The 18,154-nt window shown below is 47.2% G+C and overlaps 1 protein-coding gene across 4 annotated transcripts in view; it reads right to left on the reverse strand.

Annotated features, from left to right (window-relative positions):
- Positions 1 to 18,154, reverse strand: part of RALGAPA2 (Ral GTPase activating protein catalytic subunit alpha 2) — a 287,179-nt gene that overhangs the window by 108,191 nt on the left and 160,834 nt on the right. For all 4 annotated transcript variants that reach the window (XM_081256663.1, XM_081256662.1, XM_081256661.1 and 1 more), the window contains 7 exons: positions 16,066 to 16,174; positions 12,063 to 12,173; positions 10,706 to 10,774; positions 9,694 to 9,831; positions 9,041 to 9,224; positions 3,763 to 4,534; positions 2,855 to 2,926 (listed from right to left, as the gene is read on the reverse strand). In XM_081256663.1, coding sequence (XP_081112789.1) covers positions 2,855 to 2,926; positions 3,763 to 4,534; positions 9,041 to 9,224; positions 9,694 to 9,831; positions 10,706 to 10,774; positions 12,063 to 12,173; positions 16,066 to 16,174 — 1,455 coding nt within the window. The remainder of the gene's footprint in view (positions 1 to 2,854; positions 2,927 to 3,762; positions 4,535 to 9,040; positions 9,225 to 9,693; positions 9,832 to 10,705; positions 10,775 to 12,062; positions 12,174 to 16,065; positions 16,175 to 18,154) is intronic.

Consider the following 18,154-nt stretch of genomic DNA (forward strand, 5'->3'; position numbering starts at 1 on the left):
TTGCTTCTATGTTGAAATGATAACTGTTACTACTTCAGGATGCATTTTTGCACACAAAATGAGAAGCTACTGTCTTGTGTTCTGCCACTGATTTTTCCACTTAAAATATCTGTGAACACTTTTTTAAATTATGTAAAATATACATAACCGAAAAGTCACCATTTAAACCGTGTTGGAGTGCGAACATTTCTATACCGTGTGCTTGTATAACAAAGTTACTAATAATGGTTGTGTGACATTCCATTATATTAATATTCCATATCCTCAGCCCTTGCTATTGGACATTTAGGTTGCTTCCATTTGAAAGACGTTTTCACATTATCTTTGGTATGTCCTTAAAATCAATTCATGGACATGGAGCCTCGGTCATTGTCCACTTTTAAGGCTTTTGAAGTGTACTGTCCTGCTGCCAATGGGGAAGGTGGGTGTCCTGAAGGCCCTGACAGACACGCTGGTGGGGTGCTGCTCTCAGGGGAACAGATGTAGGGGGTGATGGATGCTAGTGGGTGGTGCTCTAGCAGAGACCTTGTGCTCTCAGCCTGTTGGAAAGCTTGTCCTCAGGCACATGGAGCCCAAAACCGTGACCTCATTTCCTTCCAGACTGCAGGCAGGGCTGGCCAGCAGTCTGGACTCTGACTAGCTTATTCTAAGAGCTGTAATCATGTGGGGGCTTGGATGGTAAGAGAGGTCATAAGCTATGAACTAAAAGACAGTCTCTTTCAACAAATGGAGAGAAAAGGATAGTCACTCAATTCCTTTCTGCAGCTCTGTCTATATATTTAAAAGTCCTCAGCATTTAATTTTTTCTCTATGCTATACACTTGACACACATAAAACATCTCAGGTTTATCTGAAATGATTCTGTTTGTTCTCCTTAAAGTCCAAGCTTTTTACGTTGTAGCTGCTTACAGATCCTCATCAACTCAATGTGGAGCAGAGAGGGCTCGGCCCGGTGACTGTGTGACTGATGGAGGTGTGAGCAAAGGTGACCTTTAGCTGTAAACACTCATCAAATTTCACAGCCTCCAAAACGTTAGCACCGCGGAGAGCCTGGGAGGATGCAGACGCTGTGTCTGGCCTTATTAGAGCCAGGCTTTTGAAAGGACAATTAGCAACATCAACAGCACTTCATATCCACAAGCTGCAGGACCAGTGCTCGAAGGAGCAGGTAATTCAGGGGCACACGTACAGAAAAGCAACCATTTCCTCTTCCTCATCAGAGCGCAGTTTTCTTTCTTATTAAGAATAGACCAGAATGGCTCGGTTTCCTTGTGCCGTCACATTAAAAAGCCAAACAAAGAAACACGACTGTAACTTTCACTTTACCATGGGGTGGCAAGAGGTGTTAATATCGAAAAGGGGAGCCTTCCTTAATTTGTATGTACGTTCATCACACCATTTACAGCTCTGCTAACTTCACGGTATACAAATCGTAGCTGTGAGGTGGTCTCTCCTTTTCCTCAGAACGTGCTGAGCAGAAACTCTGCCTTGACAGCAGGGAAATGAATTGATGCCAGAAATAAATAGAAACATCCTGATTGGAAGTTGAGGGCCGAGGTTATGTTCTTACCTGCTAACTGACTGGTACACGGGATCTCAGAGCTAAAGAGCCCTCGACTTATTTCTGGTTTTTTTTTTTTTCTAAAAAGAACCTTGAAAACACCCTTTACCATAAAGTAAGTGGATACCTTTTTAGATGTTGAGAAGACACTAAACCCAGGAGTTGGGGTTTTAGGTGAAGGTTATTCGGCGGGGGAGAGGACTTGCCAATCAGCTCTCCAAACGTATTATACTGCAACAGCCCCGCCAGGGAGCTACTTCGATTGTACCTCATGCAACTAAAGTGCATTAACACTCAACAAATTGGCCACAATCACAAGATACCAATGTCTTCACTTAATACGAAGGAGCATGAAGTAATTCAGCATACGTTTGAAAAGCTGAGTTTGGAACCCAAGTGACCGCTTGTTTCCTACTGGAGGACAAGAGGGAAGGGGCAGTGAATCCCTGAGCCCTTCAGCAAAAATCCACCCCCCCAAATTTCCACAGAGAACTCGGTCTCTTCCTCTGGAGAAAAAGCAGCACAACAACTATTAGGAAACTGAACGTGGGGAAGGACAGTGTGAGGAGTAACGGCTTCAGGTTTTCTTCTCTAATGAGATGCCTAATGATGCTCCTAAAGGGAATACAAGAGGAACAGAGAGCTTTTTTTTTTTAAATGAGTTTTAAAAAACTCAAGATTAAGGCAGCAGTGTATTCATTTCTTCCAAGCACCCGTTATGTACCCGGTACAACACCAGCTCCGGACTGAGACGTTTTCAGAAGCACACATTTCCCCAGATCAAACACTGGTCAGAGCTCATCTTTGGAACTGCTTCTAAGATTGTACGGAAAAGAGGTAGATCTGAGATCCGACCTGCTTTGGAGAATGAGGTTTAGGGCTAGAGAGTGCCTTATTACAGCACCGGGGTCTTAACCTTGCCTACCCCGCAGAACAGAGACCACTGCACGCCGGCCCATGGAGTCAGACTCACAGGCTCCAAACCACGAGGTCCGTGAACATGGGTGGCTATGTGACCTGGGCCGGCAGGACAAGAGGGGCTGCAGAGATGAAATGAGAACCAGTGTCCACTGGCTGAAAGGCTCTCAATCAAGGCAGAGGTTAGGGGACCTCTTCCTTGTGTAGCAAACATGTAAGTTTACTGCTCAGAGTAAAACTACCAAAGGTATGGCCTGTGCAAATGCCACCAGCTGCTAGGTCTCTGCAGGGGTATCACTTCTGCAGCCATATCTGGCACGGCCCCCACACACAAAGACAGACAGGAATAAGGTGGTTTGATATACTTTCACATACCACTGTCGGGAGTCCAGATTTTTTAGCTCTCTCAATAATTTTGAATTTTTCTTCAACAGATGGAAATTCTTCCTATAAAGGAAAAGGAATGGAAGAAAAGTCGTGCGATCACAGATCAATTTTGCCCTTTCCAATCAGTCAATGAACCTACCGATTCATCCAACCATCTGTCTACCCATCCACAACTACATCATTCATCAAAGATTTGTGGCCGAAGCCTGTAGAATGAACTTCATTCTTAAGATATTTGAAGGCATCATGACTCCACTGCGTCAGGTTACTGTCCAGGGACAATGGGTGCCTGTGGTCCATGAGTGTGTGACTTGTGTGTGTGCCTGTATCTCTGCTTCCACTGTCAGCTCTGCCATGAGACTCTTCCCCACCTCTGCAGCTCAAACCCACCCCTTCCGCAGAGTCTGCTCCACTGCCCACTACTTCTGGATGGCCTGGCGGTTCTTCTAGAGGTCCTGAGTCACACTGTCTTTCATCAGAGTTGTATCGGGTACTATGGTACAGAAAAACCCGAACAAACTTTTTGGCCAACTCAATATTAAGTCTTCTTCCCTCACCAGAGCTAAGGAGAGACTGTGGCTTATTCATCTCTGTAGTCCACTGGCATCTTTAATGAAGGCAGAAGCAACAATGGACAGAGCAGTAATTAAAACACACACACACAGAGTAAATGCTCGATACCCTTTAAAATACACAACAGATGTTTGGAATTCAATCTGTGCATCAGTACCGCCCAATTAATTTCACTTCTAGCTTTAATTTAGCAGCAGAAAATAAGCTATAAATGCTGAAATAGAGAAAAATCTCCACTTCTGTTCTGCTTCCCAAACCCGAAACTGATAAGAACTGTCACACAAAAATAATAAGACAGTTGAAGGCCTAGAGTGGATCGTTACCTTCTGTCCCAAGAATTCATTCCCAAGTCATCGAGCAGCAACCTGCAGAAGTAAAAGGCTCCCCGGGGCTCCACCGGTGATGGCGGCTCCTGGCTGGCAACCTTCATGGCCACGTCCAAGTCGCACCTCTGGACATACTCGTCCTCCTGTGCGCTCTGGCGCAGGAGGACCTCGGTGATTTCCTTCTCTTGGGCACGGTTCATTCCACACGGGGGTGGGGAAGGCTCGTTGAGATGGAGCTGAGATGGTAAAAGGCATTCGGGACTCGTGTGGCCAATGTTTTCAAGTAATTTGTTGAGGACATCCTCCCCCTCCTCAGCCTGAGAAAGATCCCTCTGAGGTCCAGGTGTTTGGTGATGCCAGCCCGAGATCAGGAACGAGGGACTTCTGCCCTTTGGGGCTAAGCAGCCTTCCAGAGGTCCATAGAGCACCTTCCCGTCCCAGGAGTACTTCCCTGAGATGTCCCTCACGATCACTCTCACGTCCGAGGGGGCGCCCTCTGGCGACCCGCCGGGAGGACCCGCCGCGGGTGTCTGCAGGTAGGAGATGAGGGTGCTATCGTTGAACACAAACAACTGCAGGTTCGGGCTCCTGAACACGTCGGGGGAGAGCTCGGCAGCGTCGGCGTGTGTGTTGTCGTGGTGCTCACCGACCAAGCTGTGCAGCACGGCAGGGCCCCCGTGCAGGGGGAAGTGTCCCAGGTGGTTCACCAGGTGTGCCATCACCATCCGCGCAGTCAGCGGGATCAGCTCCATGCTCCTTCGCCTCCTCTCTGCCGACAGCAGGACGACAGCAGGACGGGGACACGAGAGACGGAGAATGAAAGTGAAAACGGACCACCACCGGATTGCAATCCGTCCCTAGCACGGTGGATTTTTTTTTTTTTTTAGTCTGGGGATTTTTTCCACCCGTTTTCCTTTTTTGACATTCATTCTACTTGAATTTAAAAGCACACGTTAGATAGATGGCTGAAAGAACCAACTTAATGTGAAGATCTCATTCGGAAAGGGACATTTAAAAATGTGTAGATACAGACAAACCAGAGACAGATCCCGGTCCTGAAGGGGTGACAGTTCTAGGAGCTCCAGGAGGTGGACATCTGCCGTTGGACAGGACGGCAGCGTGGAGGGCTGGGGGCTGGGGAGGTGGCCTCGCTCCCCTCAGTGGGTGACGGGAGACATTCCTAAGGGATGAACTGAGCCTGGGACTGCTGAAATATATTTGAAGCAATTTGCTTTAGGATTATTGTGGCTATTTATGTTTTGCTGTGAGGTCATTTTAAATATTTAACAGAATCTGATATATTAATAATTCATGGAATTACTTAGAAGGCTTTCACTGAATTTGTAGTTGATGATTAAATGCCCAGGAGCAACTAATTTATAAAATTTTTGAGACCTCAGATGTATAGAAGGACTTTGACAATATCACGTTTGAAAGGGGGCTGTGTGAAATGTTTGCAATATGAGGGAGAAGCAGATGAAATCCACAAGTAGGGACTGAAACGATTACTTAAGCCTGAGAGCAGTTAGGGAAATCTTCATCCACCAAATTTACAAGGGAACTGTGCATTAATCTAAGAACAGGTCAAAATAAAACCTTTTAATAAAAAAAAATCACTAGACATTTAAATAAACTAAGATTTCTAATTTGGGCTTAAAGGTTTAGGAAATACTTGATTTCTAAATTCACAGCATGAAAAATCAAATATTAATTAAAACATCAATAACTATAAATATGCTTTCTCATGCTAACCATCCTCCCTCTCAGACAGCAGAAATCTAACTGACTTATTTATACATCATCAATATTATGATGTAAAAATCCTAGAAACAATCAAATCCTAGAATCTAGGAAATTCTGTGTGATGAGTGAGAACCAGACTGTCCTCACTTTTCTTGGATTTCTTCTTAATCTTTTCTTTTTGAGGAACAGGAAATCACCTGTATTCAACAATGAAAAATAAAACTTCATTTAAAAATTGTAACTTTCTAGAAGCAGAGGAGGTCATCTACACCTGTTTCTGAAATGAAATGCTTCTTCCCGACCCTCTGAAGTGCGCATGATTTCCATACAGCTGAGAAATTTAAACACCTCAACTCATTCCCTTGAAATCACGGTTATGAATGCCTTTGCTTTTGTGTCCATATTAACTTTTTCAAAAGTTACAGATGCTTTTTATTCATGCTTATCATCCCATATGAATACACGCTCCATCAGAAATGTTAATGCTCCAACAACAAAGGTGCAGCCAGCTGGGGGCTCAGGAGGCCATAATGTAAGACACCGCATGGTGATGACACAGTAGCACAGGCTACGAAACTAACAAGAAAGGTCCAACTGGATAAAGGCCATGGCAGAAAACAACAACTGGAAAAGCAACTTTCCTCTACTTTTACTTACATAGGTTGTACTTTCAATTTGCAGTAAATACAAATTTGTATTTTAATGCATGTGCTTGAATTCTACAATGGGAAATTAACCTGGAGTCACATTAATCAAGTCATAAACCATGACACACCCAACAAAAACCCCAAATATCCTTGGTACTGAAAAGTAAGGAAGGGAGTATTTTTGAAATAAGAACTGTTCTTCCCTGGCAGACTTCAGCTGCATCAACTGCCTGGGGCTGCCCTGAAAAATAAAGAGGAAGTCTAGACTCCATCTATGAAAAAACAAGCTTGAGACTTCCAAAATGTATGCAAAAATATATTCCAAATATTTATTTTATTTTTCTAAATTTAGAGATGAAATATAAAAACAGTAATGTTAGGTTGGCCTTTAACTTTCATTTTTTAAAAGCTCCTCCCTTCCCTTCTTTTTAAGCACTTAGGTATTAATGATGAGAAAAGTGAGCAGGTGTCATGACATTGATGGTTCCTCCCCAAGCTGGGCCAGCAGCCGCCTCAGCTGTAGGTGGTTGGGTCTCTCACGCTTGTAACTCTATTTGAAAGTAGTAATTATATCAAATGTGGGAAATGGTCTATGAAAGAATCATCTGAAAATAACAGATAAAAATATAACATTGCTTATCAGAAACATTATCTGAGTAGAAATAGTGTGGTTATAAATGATGAATTAATGACACTGAATGAAAAAAAACCCCTCAAATATGAGCACATTTTGTTTAACCTAAAATACCTATCTTTATTTTTCCTCTTCATTCTTAACAAGGATGTACTTATTTGGCAAGAGAGTGTGGGTGCTAGTATGTTTTTAAGCTTCTTTGTTTTTTTACTTAGTAAAAGTGTTAGAGAATTTTAAAACTCCTCTGCCATAGAAGTTTAAACCTCATTTTGAGTAACACAGAGCTGTGTTAGGACAAGTTTGCATAAGGTCCTGAGGTGTTCTGGAGAATGAATGGTCAAGTCAAAGAGTGTTGGACATTGAAAGAAAGTGGTACAAAAATTTAAATGTGCATTTTTATTACCTATTTTCATTACCCTATTAATCTTCTGCCATTTTTCTGTGAAGAGTCAAAATCAGCAGTGAACCTATTTTTGGACTACAAGGTAGGAAACAGCAAAAGAAATAGATCAAAGGTCATTTTACTGAAAAAAAAGTTTTGAATTTACAACTGTGGGAAAAAAATGTCAAGAAAAGATTGCAACTGGAAAGAACAGGGGACTCCAGAAGGAGACCCACAAATGACGAAGCAAACGGAGGGCAAAAGGGCGACACAACGTGATGAGGTGCCTCGTGCTGCCAGCCAGCAACACAGCCCCGATCAGTCTTCCGTCTCCACTACGCAAAACCCCGCGTGAAGAATTTGCTGTTCCAGGACCCTGTGGATAAACCTTAAGTCCACATTCCACCTCTGTTACTTCTGACCTGTACACCCTTGGGAAAATCCCTTTGCCTTGGTCTGCTCGTCTATAAAAGGAGCTAAAATGAGGCCTCGCTCCTGACTGGCACCCCACGCCTGTCCCCCCCTCCCAGCTAGAAGCACACTCCGGACTCTGCAGTCTTGCAAACACAGCCCTGGACCTGAACCCTCACTGGCTAATGCTGCTGTGTCCTTCCTCCCTTCCCAGGAGGCCCCACGGGGGACTGTCTTGGGGCCCCAAACAGTCATGCCCCAGGTCACCTGCTCATGCTGTCTGGCTGCAGACCAACCACGCTGTGCAAAGTATTCAGCAAAACCCACCACCAAACACTTGGTTGGGAAATAAAACAGCTGCTGTTCTGGTCTCACCCTCCCCGAGCTTCTGGAAGCCTGTGACCCTGCTGACCTTCTTCAGCGCCTTGCCTGCTTTCTTCCCTTGACCTCCTAGAAATGACTCCTTTTGGTTCTTTGTCCATTTCCCTGACTTTGTTTTCCTGGTGACATGCCCTCGCTCCTCTTTCTTTAAGGAAGTTTTACCCACAAGGTTCTGTTCTTAGGCCTAGGTTTTTAACTTGCAAAGTCCATAACATTTTCATGGATGATCTAACACTTTATACCCACATTTTTTTTAACTTTTAATTTTTGAGACAATTGAAGATTCACACGCACTTGTAAGAAGTAATACAGACAGAGCCCAGATATCCTTCACCCGAATGGTAACGTCTTGAGTAACAATAGTACAATATCACATTTGTCACCGAAAGAATTCATCAGTCTTCAGAGTTCACTAGTTTTAGTGCGTGTGTGTATGTGAGGCATATAGATGGCATATATCACACATACAGATGACACATCCACATGCTGACTCACATTCCAAGGCCTAGAGATGGGCTCTTGTCATTTGGGGAGAAGGTGGTTAGGGGGGTAAGCACAGCCCCGAGGTCCTGACACACCCACATGTCTACGATGGGTCCTCCGCTGGGAGAAGAGTGGCCTCACACCATCCCTTTGTGATGCCCGCCTGGTCCCGATGCTCTACCAGCTCCCGCAAAGTCAGCCCGTCCTTCCAAGTCTGGCTTAGGTCCTTCTCCGTGGGAAGCCCCTATGGTGCTACCGGGTCACACACGAGTCCTTCTGCCTGAATCCTGTCGCCCCACCCACCCCGCCACCATGAGATGAAAAGCTCCTTGGGGACAGAAAATGGAGTGTGTTTGTGGGTTTGTGGGTCCCGTGGGTCCTCCATAATACAAAATTTAACTCAGATGGGAAAAGAAAGGGGAGGAGAACAGAAAAAGAGAGGAAACGAGGAAGGAAGGACTTGCTATCACAGAACACTCTAGAAACCTGGATTTCAACCACCGGATTCTTAAAAAGTAACACAGCGAGTATTAACAAAAGGCTACCGTCTTTCCTTTTCCTGCCAACTGGAATGACTATTCTGAAGAATCTTACCCTCTTCGACAGTAAGCAGGTTGCCCAGTTCTGCTGATGAATGAAATTGGACCGGCTCGGAATTCTTCACGTTTGCCAGTGGGAGGAAGGGGTCGTAATCCGCGGACGACAGGTCAGCCAGGGTCAGGGTGTAGCGGCTCTGCTGGGTGTACGTGCTTGAGCCGCAAACACAGCAGTGCAGAACCTGTGAAGCACGGAAGGGATTGTGTGCCAGGGATGCCCCCAACCTCCTGCCCCCTGACGACCTGTCAAACTACAACAGCACTGAGGAGATAACTGGGACCATTATACTTTTTCTTCCTTTGATAAACAGATTTTGTCCAACTAAGGCTGTGGATATTCCTACAACAGAAACAGTTCTTTTCATAACGAAGCAGATACAGACCACGTCCCATGAACACTGGGGGATTCTGACCAAACTGCAGTTGTTTGACGATAACAGTCGGGTAAGATGCGCGCATCCTGAACTGGGTAACCACTGCTTCTCTATAATCATAACTGTTCTGCTCTCACTCATTTCTTTTAAAATGTTGAACCCCCATAAATCCTTGTCAAAAGGGCACAGATAAGTATGTGAATGCCTAAAACCTGTTTTGGTGACTCTCTGATGCTGCAGTCCACGCTCCATGCCCCGAGGCCTGGGGGAGACTCACCCTGTAGATGTAATCCAGCAAGGGGGTCCGGGCCGCGGGCTGCTCGTCCAGGGCCGCCATGGACACGGGGTGGAGGAGGGCGCCTGCCGGCAGCGCCATGCACCAGTCCAGGAGGCAGAGCAGCAGGGACACGAGGAACTGGAGGAGGAAGCAGACCCAGAGCCTCAGGCTGCAGCCCCGCACACTCCACCCCAAGTGACAGCAAACTGCAGAACCTTCCCGGCATCGCAGCCATTGTCCAGGGACACAGGAATGAAGGAGGTTTTCGCAGAGAGGCTGTTAGGGCCAGTCCTAACAGGGGATATTATAGATATCCTTGGTTTTTTTTTTTTTTTTTTTGCGGTACCTGGACCTCTCACCGTTGTGGCCTCTCCCGTTGCGGAGCACAGGCTCTGGACGCGCAGGCTCAGCGGCCATGGCTCACGGGCCCAGCCGCTCCGCGGCATGTGGGGTCTTCCTGGACCGGGGCACGAACCCGTGTCCCCTGCATCGGCAGGCAGACTCTCAACCACTGCGCCACCAGGGAAGCCCCTAACAGGGGATATTATAAAGGATGGCCCTGCATGTGATAGTATTTGCCATCTGTCTTATTACATTCTTAAAAAACAAACTCTAGAGGGCTTCCCTGGTGGCGCAGTGGTTGAGAGTCCGCCTGCTGATGCAGGGGACACGGGTTCGTGCCCCGGTCCGGGAAGACCCCACATGCCGCGGAGCGGCTGGGCCCGTGAGCCATGGCCGCTGAGCCTGTGTGTCCGGAGCCTGTGCTCCGCAACGGGAAAGGCCACAACGGTGAGAGGCCCGCGTACTGCAAAACAAACAAACAAACCAAAAAAAACAAACTCTAGAGATTGGAATTGACATATATACACTAATATGTATATAATGGATGACTAGTAAGAACCTGCTATATAAAAAAATAAATAAAATTCTAAAAAAAAACAAAAGAAGAGCCATTCTCTAAAAAAAAAACAAAAACAAACTCTAGGGAGGACTTGGCTGATGTGCCACTTACCTTCTTATCTGTTTCCACAGAGGAGTACTCTGCACTTGGTAAAAGAAAAGCAATTGTGGCCACGAGGATCTGCAGAGAAGACAAATTCCCAATCAAACAGACCCTAGTAACAGTTCTGGAAGCCATGTGAAAGGAGACCCAGGACTGCCTTGCCACTAAAGCCAGCCTGGTGCCAACTCCCAGAGGAAGGTGACATCAAGCGAAGAGTCACCTCAGAGATTTGTGTGACCTGAAAACCAGAAGGCGATGGCCACACCTGTTTCCACTCTGCTGGCAGTGAAATCGGGGGCCCAGAGGAAGGAGTATTTCTGTCTGCAGTCACACAATCTCCATTATCTGTCTCCACACTTCTCACAAGGAAAGCAACAAACACTTGCAAAAGTAATTATGAAGATGCTCCCATTTACTTTTCTTATAAATTACCCCAGGTCTCCCCACACCTGCAGCTGCAGGGTAACAGCACCACTTTCATTCTCAAAGGTATTCCCGTTTAGGTGATAAATTATACGGTTGCCCTAAAACCCAACTTTACATTTTGCAGCAGCTTATATGCCTATCGTCCAAAGTTCTGTTTCACTCTAGGTCCCTTGAGGTTGAAAATCACTTGTGATTTCTGCTGTATCTCTGAGAGAACAAAGTGACCTCACGGGTGAAATTTGTCTAGGGCCGAGAGAAAATAAATCATATCCCTTCCTCTGCACTGGGTGTGTACAGAACAGGGCATGTTTAAAGTAGGGCAGCTACAAAACCTGGCAGGGACAGCCGAGCCTTACCAACCACACCTACAGGGTGAGGGTACCTGCCCCTGTGCAAGCCGGCACCTTCACATGCCACTGACGTCCGGGGTGTTTTCGTGCAGAAGGTTCTTCCTGTTCCTCTTGCCCCCGTCCTCTACCAGTGACCCCACGGAGGGTATTACAGTCGTAATCTCATTACAGCCGGGGGATCACGCTATGGCAGAAAACTCGGTCCGGGCCTTCGGTCTGGGAGAGGCCCCCATACCCCACCCCCGCCCACACACACAGGGCATCACAACCAGCTGCCGACTCCTTGTTGGCACCATCCAAATTACTCTGGATGAATGAAGCCCAATCGACAAAAGGTCTCTTTGTTGTGGTTGTGTTTGCCTTTCAAACTCCCCAAGTGTAAGGCTGCCCTGGAACACTGGTGGCTTCTTACGTGGTGCCTGAAATCGCAGCTGAGAAGAACCAGCGCAATTTACTCTGAAAATGGGTGACTCACGCGGCAGTTTAATGGTTGGTTCTCCAACCATTATTTGAGTATCTAGAATTAATTAAATATCCAGTGTAATAAAAGGGAAACGCTGATGTTTGAGCATTATGGGAAAAAGACTTACTTCTGCAATTTTCCGAGGCAGAGAGGTTTCAAACATCTGAAGCTTTTCCCAGTAGGAAACCAGCAACTGAAGCACGTCACAAGCTACCTGGGCCACGATTTTGTTAGGAAACTAGAAAAGGAAACGAAACCCCAAATGAAATAACCTCACTTCACGTGTGCAGTATTCCTAAAGAAGAACACAACAACGATTTCCTTCCAGCTCCATTTGGGAATCCATGTCCCTGTTCTGCATTAAATATATGAAAAATGTATCTTATCACCAGACAGTTTGTATGCGGTCACCGTCCTGTAACTGCCTTCTGTCTAGACTAGCTGTACTAATTTACATAACATTCTATAGAAATAAGTAGTTGTCATTTAATAATTTGGAAATTAAAACCATAAATTCAAACGCCTTATGCAGATCACACAAATGACAGTTTTGCCGACTGGAGGAAACGGAAATGTAGTACATTATTGAGTATCCCCTGTGTACTGAACCTTTTACAAGAATTGTACTCATTTTCACCTTGATAACTCTTCATTAACAGTTCCATAAGGCAGACGTTATCTTCATTTTACACTTGGAGAAACAAGGATTGATCAAAAGCTTTTCTATCCGATGACACTAAACTTAACCTGCACATATAACATTCTAAGAAATGTGAAAAATGTGGAGCTAGGAGAACATAATTCAAAGTTATGGGATATTCAATTATTGAGTCTGTTTTCTGCTTCTGGCGTGTGTTCAGGGTCCTCTAGGTGCCCCTGTTTCTTGAGAGATGGCACAGCAATGGGTCAGTTCTTGCAGGGACTGTGGGCTGGGGGTATGTGGGAGGGATGAGGACTACCGGTGCTCCCTCCCTGGCCAGACCCTGGGCCACACTGCCATCCACACCCCATCATCTAGGGCAGAACGCTTTGTCACCAAATCTGTGTCCCTGTCTAGGGAGACCTCTGGACTTGCGTCTCAGCTATTTCCACCCCAGGAGCTCCAGGTTGCAGGAAGCAGATGCCAACTGACCAGAGGGCCACAAAAAAAAAAAAAAACAGAGAGAAGTCAACATTTAGCACCTCAGTGACAAATCACAGTATGAGAAGGGAAAGGTGGCCAGTTTTACTTCTACAGAACAGTTACTGACTGCTCCCCTCTTGACAGGCACAAGGAAACCTGGGGTGAGAGCATCTGCCCCAAGGGGCTCTGCATAGCCTCCTCTGGCCACCCAGATCTCCCGCCCCCTGACCCTCATGGCCTCTGTCCACTCCTCAAACACTCTGACTTATTTCTGCCCCAGGGCCTTTGCACCTGCTCCTTGCTCTGCCCGGGACACTCATTCCCCAGGTCTGCACTCGGCAGGTGCTGCCACATTTTTCAGATCACGGCTCAAGATGTCATCTCCCCCATGAGGCCACCAAGCCTGTCCAAAGGCGTGGAGCCCACCCCCTCCAGCTCTTCTGTTCCATCCTCCTCCCCTGCTGTAATTTCTGGACGGCATTAAGGGCTATCAGAGCTGATCCTCTGTGTTTGTTTGCTTGTTGTTTTGTGTGTTTATCTTCTTGCATCTTATTCTCTGTCATATTCCTAATGCCGAGCACAGCCCCAAGGTGGTCTGAGGGGACGTCAGAATGTGGAGGGAGAGGAAGAGTAAGAGTGGGCACCGGGAGTGTTTCTGCTGCGTCCCGCTGGTCGGGTCACGTGGTAGAAACGTAAGGTTGGCATGGTTCTTGCATTATGGCCGGAGACAGACAAGGTGACAATGGTGAAATGAGGGACATGGCAGACAAGAGGGCAGAGAGGGATGAGGTGTGAGAGGTGAGGGCAGATGGCAGAGAGAAGACACTGGGGCCGGGGTGGGGGGAAGGGAGGGGGAGAGCTGCACTGAGCCGGGAAGAACGCGGGGTCGGGCAGGGGCCAGTTTCCTTCCAGGCAGCGGGCCCAGGGCCCAGGGTGCAGGCAGCAAGGCAAGAAGAGTCAAGAAGAGTCGCTATGGAGGGCTGCGAGGGCGGTGGTATTCCTGACACGTGGAGGGCTGCAGGATGTGGGGATGAAACATATCACCCACTTGCTCACCAGCACATGCCCACAGGGTACCAACAATGTACCCGGCACTGAATTAGCCGGCACTGAATTAGCAGCACAGAGGACAAGACGTACAGGGTGACACAGTCCCTGCTCTGAAGGAACTGGCGGCTTGGTGCAGCACGCAGGGGCCCACTCACGGACGTCCCTCTCGGGCAGCAGCACGGAGGGCAGATCCGCAGGTCCAGGCTCGGGCCATGGGGGTCGGGGGTGGGGTGGGGTGGGGTGGGGAGGAGGCCGAGGGAGCCAGCTGTGGGAGGGGTGGCCCCGGGCAACAGGCGGGAGTGACCGAAGGCCGTTCAGGACCCGGTGACCAGGACCATGGTGGTGAGGAAGGGAGAGTCGACCATGGCTCCTAAGATGGGTAAGAGAAGGAGGACAGTGGGGCTGAGGGCAGGAACGCAGGGCCCGAGCCCGAGCCGATGCTGCTACTTGCCCATGAGGACGCCGGAGTCTGTAAGTCTGGCTCTGGCTTAGCAGAGTCTCACTCCGCTGCCCACACGAGGTCCCACTCGCAACAAACGAGTAGCCGAGTGGACTTCTCCAGAGGCTGCACAGCACTTTGTTCCCATCGCTGTCGTGGCCAGAGGCTGGTTTTTATCGACACCCCCTGGCGGGCGCTTCCCTAGCTTTGCTGCCCATGCCCTTCCCGTGCCCGAGGGGACACCTATGTCCACCTTGCCAAGCGCTCCTGGAGGGCACGGTTCCAGCAGAGCAGAGCCCGGAGACGGAGCCATGCAAAGCCCACAGGCAGAACTCGTGCTCCCTGCTGCCGACAGGGCAGGTAGGGCCGGGCCTCCTCCTCCCAGCAACCCCTGTTCCTTCTCCTCCCCTCCTCCCCCTCCTCCCCTCTCCCTCCTTCTCCCCTCCCCTCCCCCTCCCCCTCCCCCTCTTCCCCCTTCTCTCCCCTGCGCTCTCCTCCCCCTGGTAGAGCCCCAAGCCCCCTAAGGCCCTCTTCCCAGAGTAGCCGCTCACCATCCCCCGTGTTCCTTGAGGCTGCTCTTTCCTCTCTGGCCCTCGGTTCTCTTATACTGATGTGCTCCCCCTTCCAACCAGCACAGCGACACAGGCACTGAAAGGTGAGGGAGCTGCCCCAGGGACCAGGACTTCTGTCCAGGAGTTCTCCTCTGTTATTTACAATGTTTAAAGGGAGGCCAATCTGGCTGATCCTGGCCCTCTGATTTCTCGGCAATTCAAGCTGGAGCAAGTTCCTTGGCCTTTCCCTTAGTCGCCTTCTCTTTTATTTCTAAAATGGGAGAAGCAGCAGTGTCCACAGGGGTGGCGGGATTCCATGGCTCAGTCCGTGCACTGTGCTGGGATGCTCCTGACAGGGCAAGGGCTCGATACGGCAGGTACATTCTCTTCTGCTGCCTTAATGTTTCTCCTCATAATCATAGAAAAATTAAAGAACTTTTTGAAAAATTACAGAAATACTAAGAAATATCTGGTCCAGCATGAGGTGAGCACGCAGCACATGGCAGCTCTTCTTACTAACAAAGCCAAGGAAGAAAGACTCCCTCAAAGTGCCCCAGGCCCCACTGACATGAAGCACTCAGGCTGTTGCCCAGGAGCTGTCCGGTCTCTCTTGGTCCTGCCGAGGAGGCCAGGGCATGAAACCCCACTTTCTTGTCACTCCAACCCACGGGTGACAGGCATCCTGCTTGCCCCAGGAGCTGCCCAGCCACCAGAGGAACCCACTGGGCCGGTCCATGAAGCTTAGGCTATGGACAGCCAGGCTGCAGCCGCCAGGGGTTAAGCAGCCATCGGTGGCTTTGCCAAGACCCCTCACAGAACGTTCAACGTGGCTCTGAGAGAAAAGATTTCTGAATCAAAACTTCTCTGTAATGTAGGGGGAATCAGAAATGGGGCTAATTCAAACTAAAACGGGTTGAATACCTGGGAAACAGCTTAATGTCAAATACACATGACGAACTGGCAATACCTTCAAAGTGACGCCTATCACGTTGACGGCCTCTCTCAGGTGAGGATGGTTCGTGCCCTGTGCAAGCTCTTCACAGATCCAGACCCCCAGGGAGCAAATGGCAATGCACCTTTTGAAAAAGAAGGAGACAAGGAAGAAAACTCTCATGAAGAGATGCATTTTCTTGGTATTTTCAAATGACAAAATATTTTAAGCCTTGTTTACAAAGTACAAAAGTTACAGACACATTAACAAAATGTCTTCTTGAGAAAGAAGATAAGGTACCCTCAATAGACCAGTTTTCAGGATAAATAGAAATATTCATAATGGTTAGTAATTAAATAGTTAATGAAATAAATGGTATATTTTCTGTTAATTGTCACAGCACATGTATGACTTATTTTTGCTGAAACTAATTTTTTTATTACAATTTCTTGCTTCAGGATATTTCTGAGGAAGAATCAAAAACATGAATCTTAGAAGATTGTTGGAAATTGAGTTTGTAATTGTTTTCCTTACAATAAAATACACACTTACCAAAAACAGAGGACAAATCCTATATTTTATCGTAAAGAATACCTGAGTACAACTTTCAAAATAAGTTTCACTGTTACTTCTTTTAAATAATGTGTTAAGACCAAATATTCTTTAAGTTGCATACTCCTTTAAAAATTACCTTTCTCAATTATAAATCAAGATTGGATGGTAGGGCTTCCCTGGTGGCGCAGTGGTTGAGAGTCTGCCTGCCAAGGCAGGGGACACGGGTTCGAGCCCTGGTCTGGGAAGATCCCACATGCCACGGAGCAACTAGGCCCGTGAGCCACAATTACTGAGCCTGCGTGTCTGGAGCCTGTGCTCCGCAACAAGAGAGGCCGCGATAGTGAGAGGCCCGCGCACCGCGATGAAGAGTGGCCCCCGCTTGCCACAACTGGAGAAAGCCCTCGCACAGAAACAAAGACCCAACACAGCCATAAATAAAAAATAAAATTAAAAAAAAAAAGATTGGACAGTAATTCTCTTTGGAATTGATACACTCTACTATCTTTTGCAATGATCAAAAAGTCACATTCTTCTGAATGTTTCCTGAATGAATGTATATGAAATTTAAATGCTTGCCCTCCAACCTGCTCACTTTCTGAACAAAAAGGGGCTTCAAACCACTACTTGGAACCAGATGCTTGCTGTGATATGTAATATGCTGTTCTCTGTAGCAGGAGGTCACATCCAGGGCCAGTCAAACCGGACACACTGCCCATCCCTCTGCACTGAACGTCCCTTTGCCATCAGTATAATTCAGCAATTAAAATCAAGCTATTTTGAGGTTTTAAAACCACCATACTTCACTGGATTCTCACCTCTTTCGATCAGAATGGACTAAGTGCTTCCGAACCAGTTCATTAAAACCCCTTTGGCGACCATGTCACCTTCTACCAAAACTCCCTCGGTAACAGCTGTGCTTTTACCTCGGTTACAAGGTGTGTGCCGGGCCTTTCTTGTTTCTCCGGCACCGGCATGAGACGGAGCTCCACACCTTCCTGACTGTCTGGAATTGTCTACATGTCTCTCTTCTCTTGCCCAATTCCTAGAAATTGCCCTTGGCATCTTAGTCCATAGTTATTCCCAAGAACTCTATAATCTGTCCCAAAGCCTCTTTATCTTCCCTCAGCCAAACTCAGACTGATTGTTTGACCCATGAAAACTATACCACTTGGGATTATGACCCAAATCATACTGTTACCATTTTAAGAGCTGCTCTTCCTTTGAGTGCATGTGTGTATATATATGTGTGTGTATTCTTTTTTTTTTTTTACGACCCATTAACCTATTTGTTAAGTGTAATTTGTTAAGAGCAAAGAGCTCCCGTTTCTAGGAACACCTGCATTTCTCTGTAACTATTAGCCTTGCACTATGGAGAAGACTGTGACCTGTAAAATGGTTTTATAACCTAAGCTACTCTCACCTGCCTTGAGTTTTAAGCCACACTGGCTTATAACAGCTCTTCCTGCTATTGTCTCTCTTTGAAACTCATCATTTAACATCCTCTTTAGCATCTTCCTATTCTTACACTCCCAGTGACTCCTCATGTTCTCTATATCCCCAGGATGTCCTT

This window comes from Mesoplodon bidens (assembly GCF_964165515.1).
Source record: "Mesoplodon bidens genome assembly, chromosome: 15".
Taxonomy (NCBI): Eukaryota; Metazoa; Chordata; class Mammalia; order Artiodactyla; family Ziphiidae; genus Mesoplodon; species Mesoplodon bidens.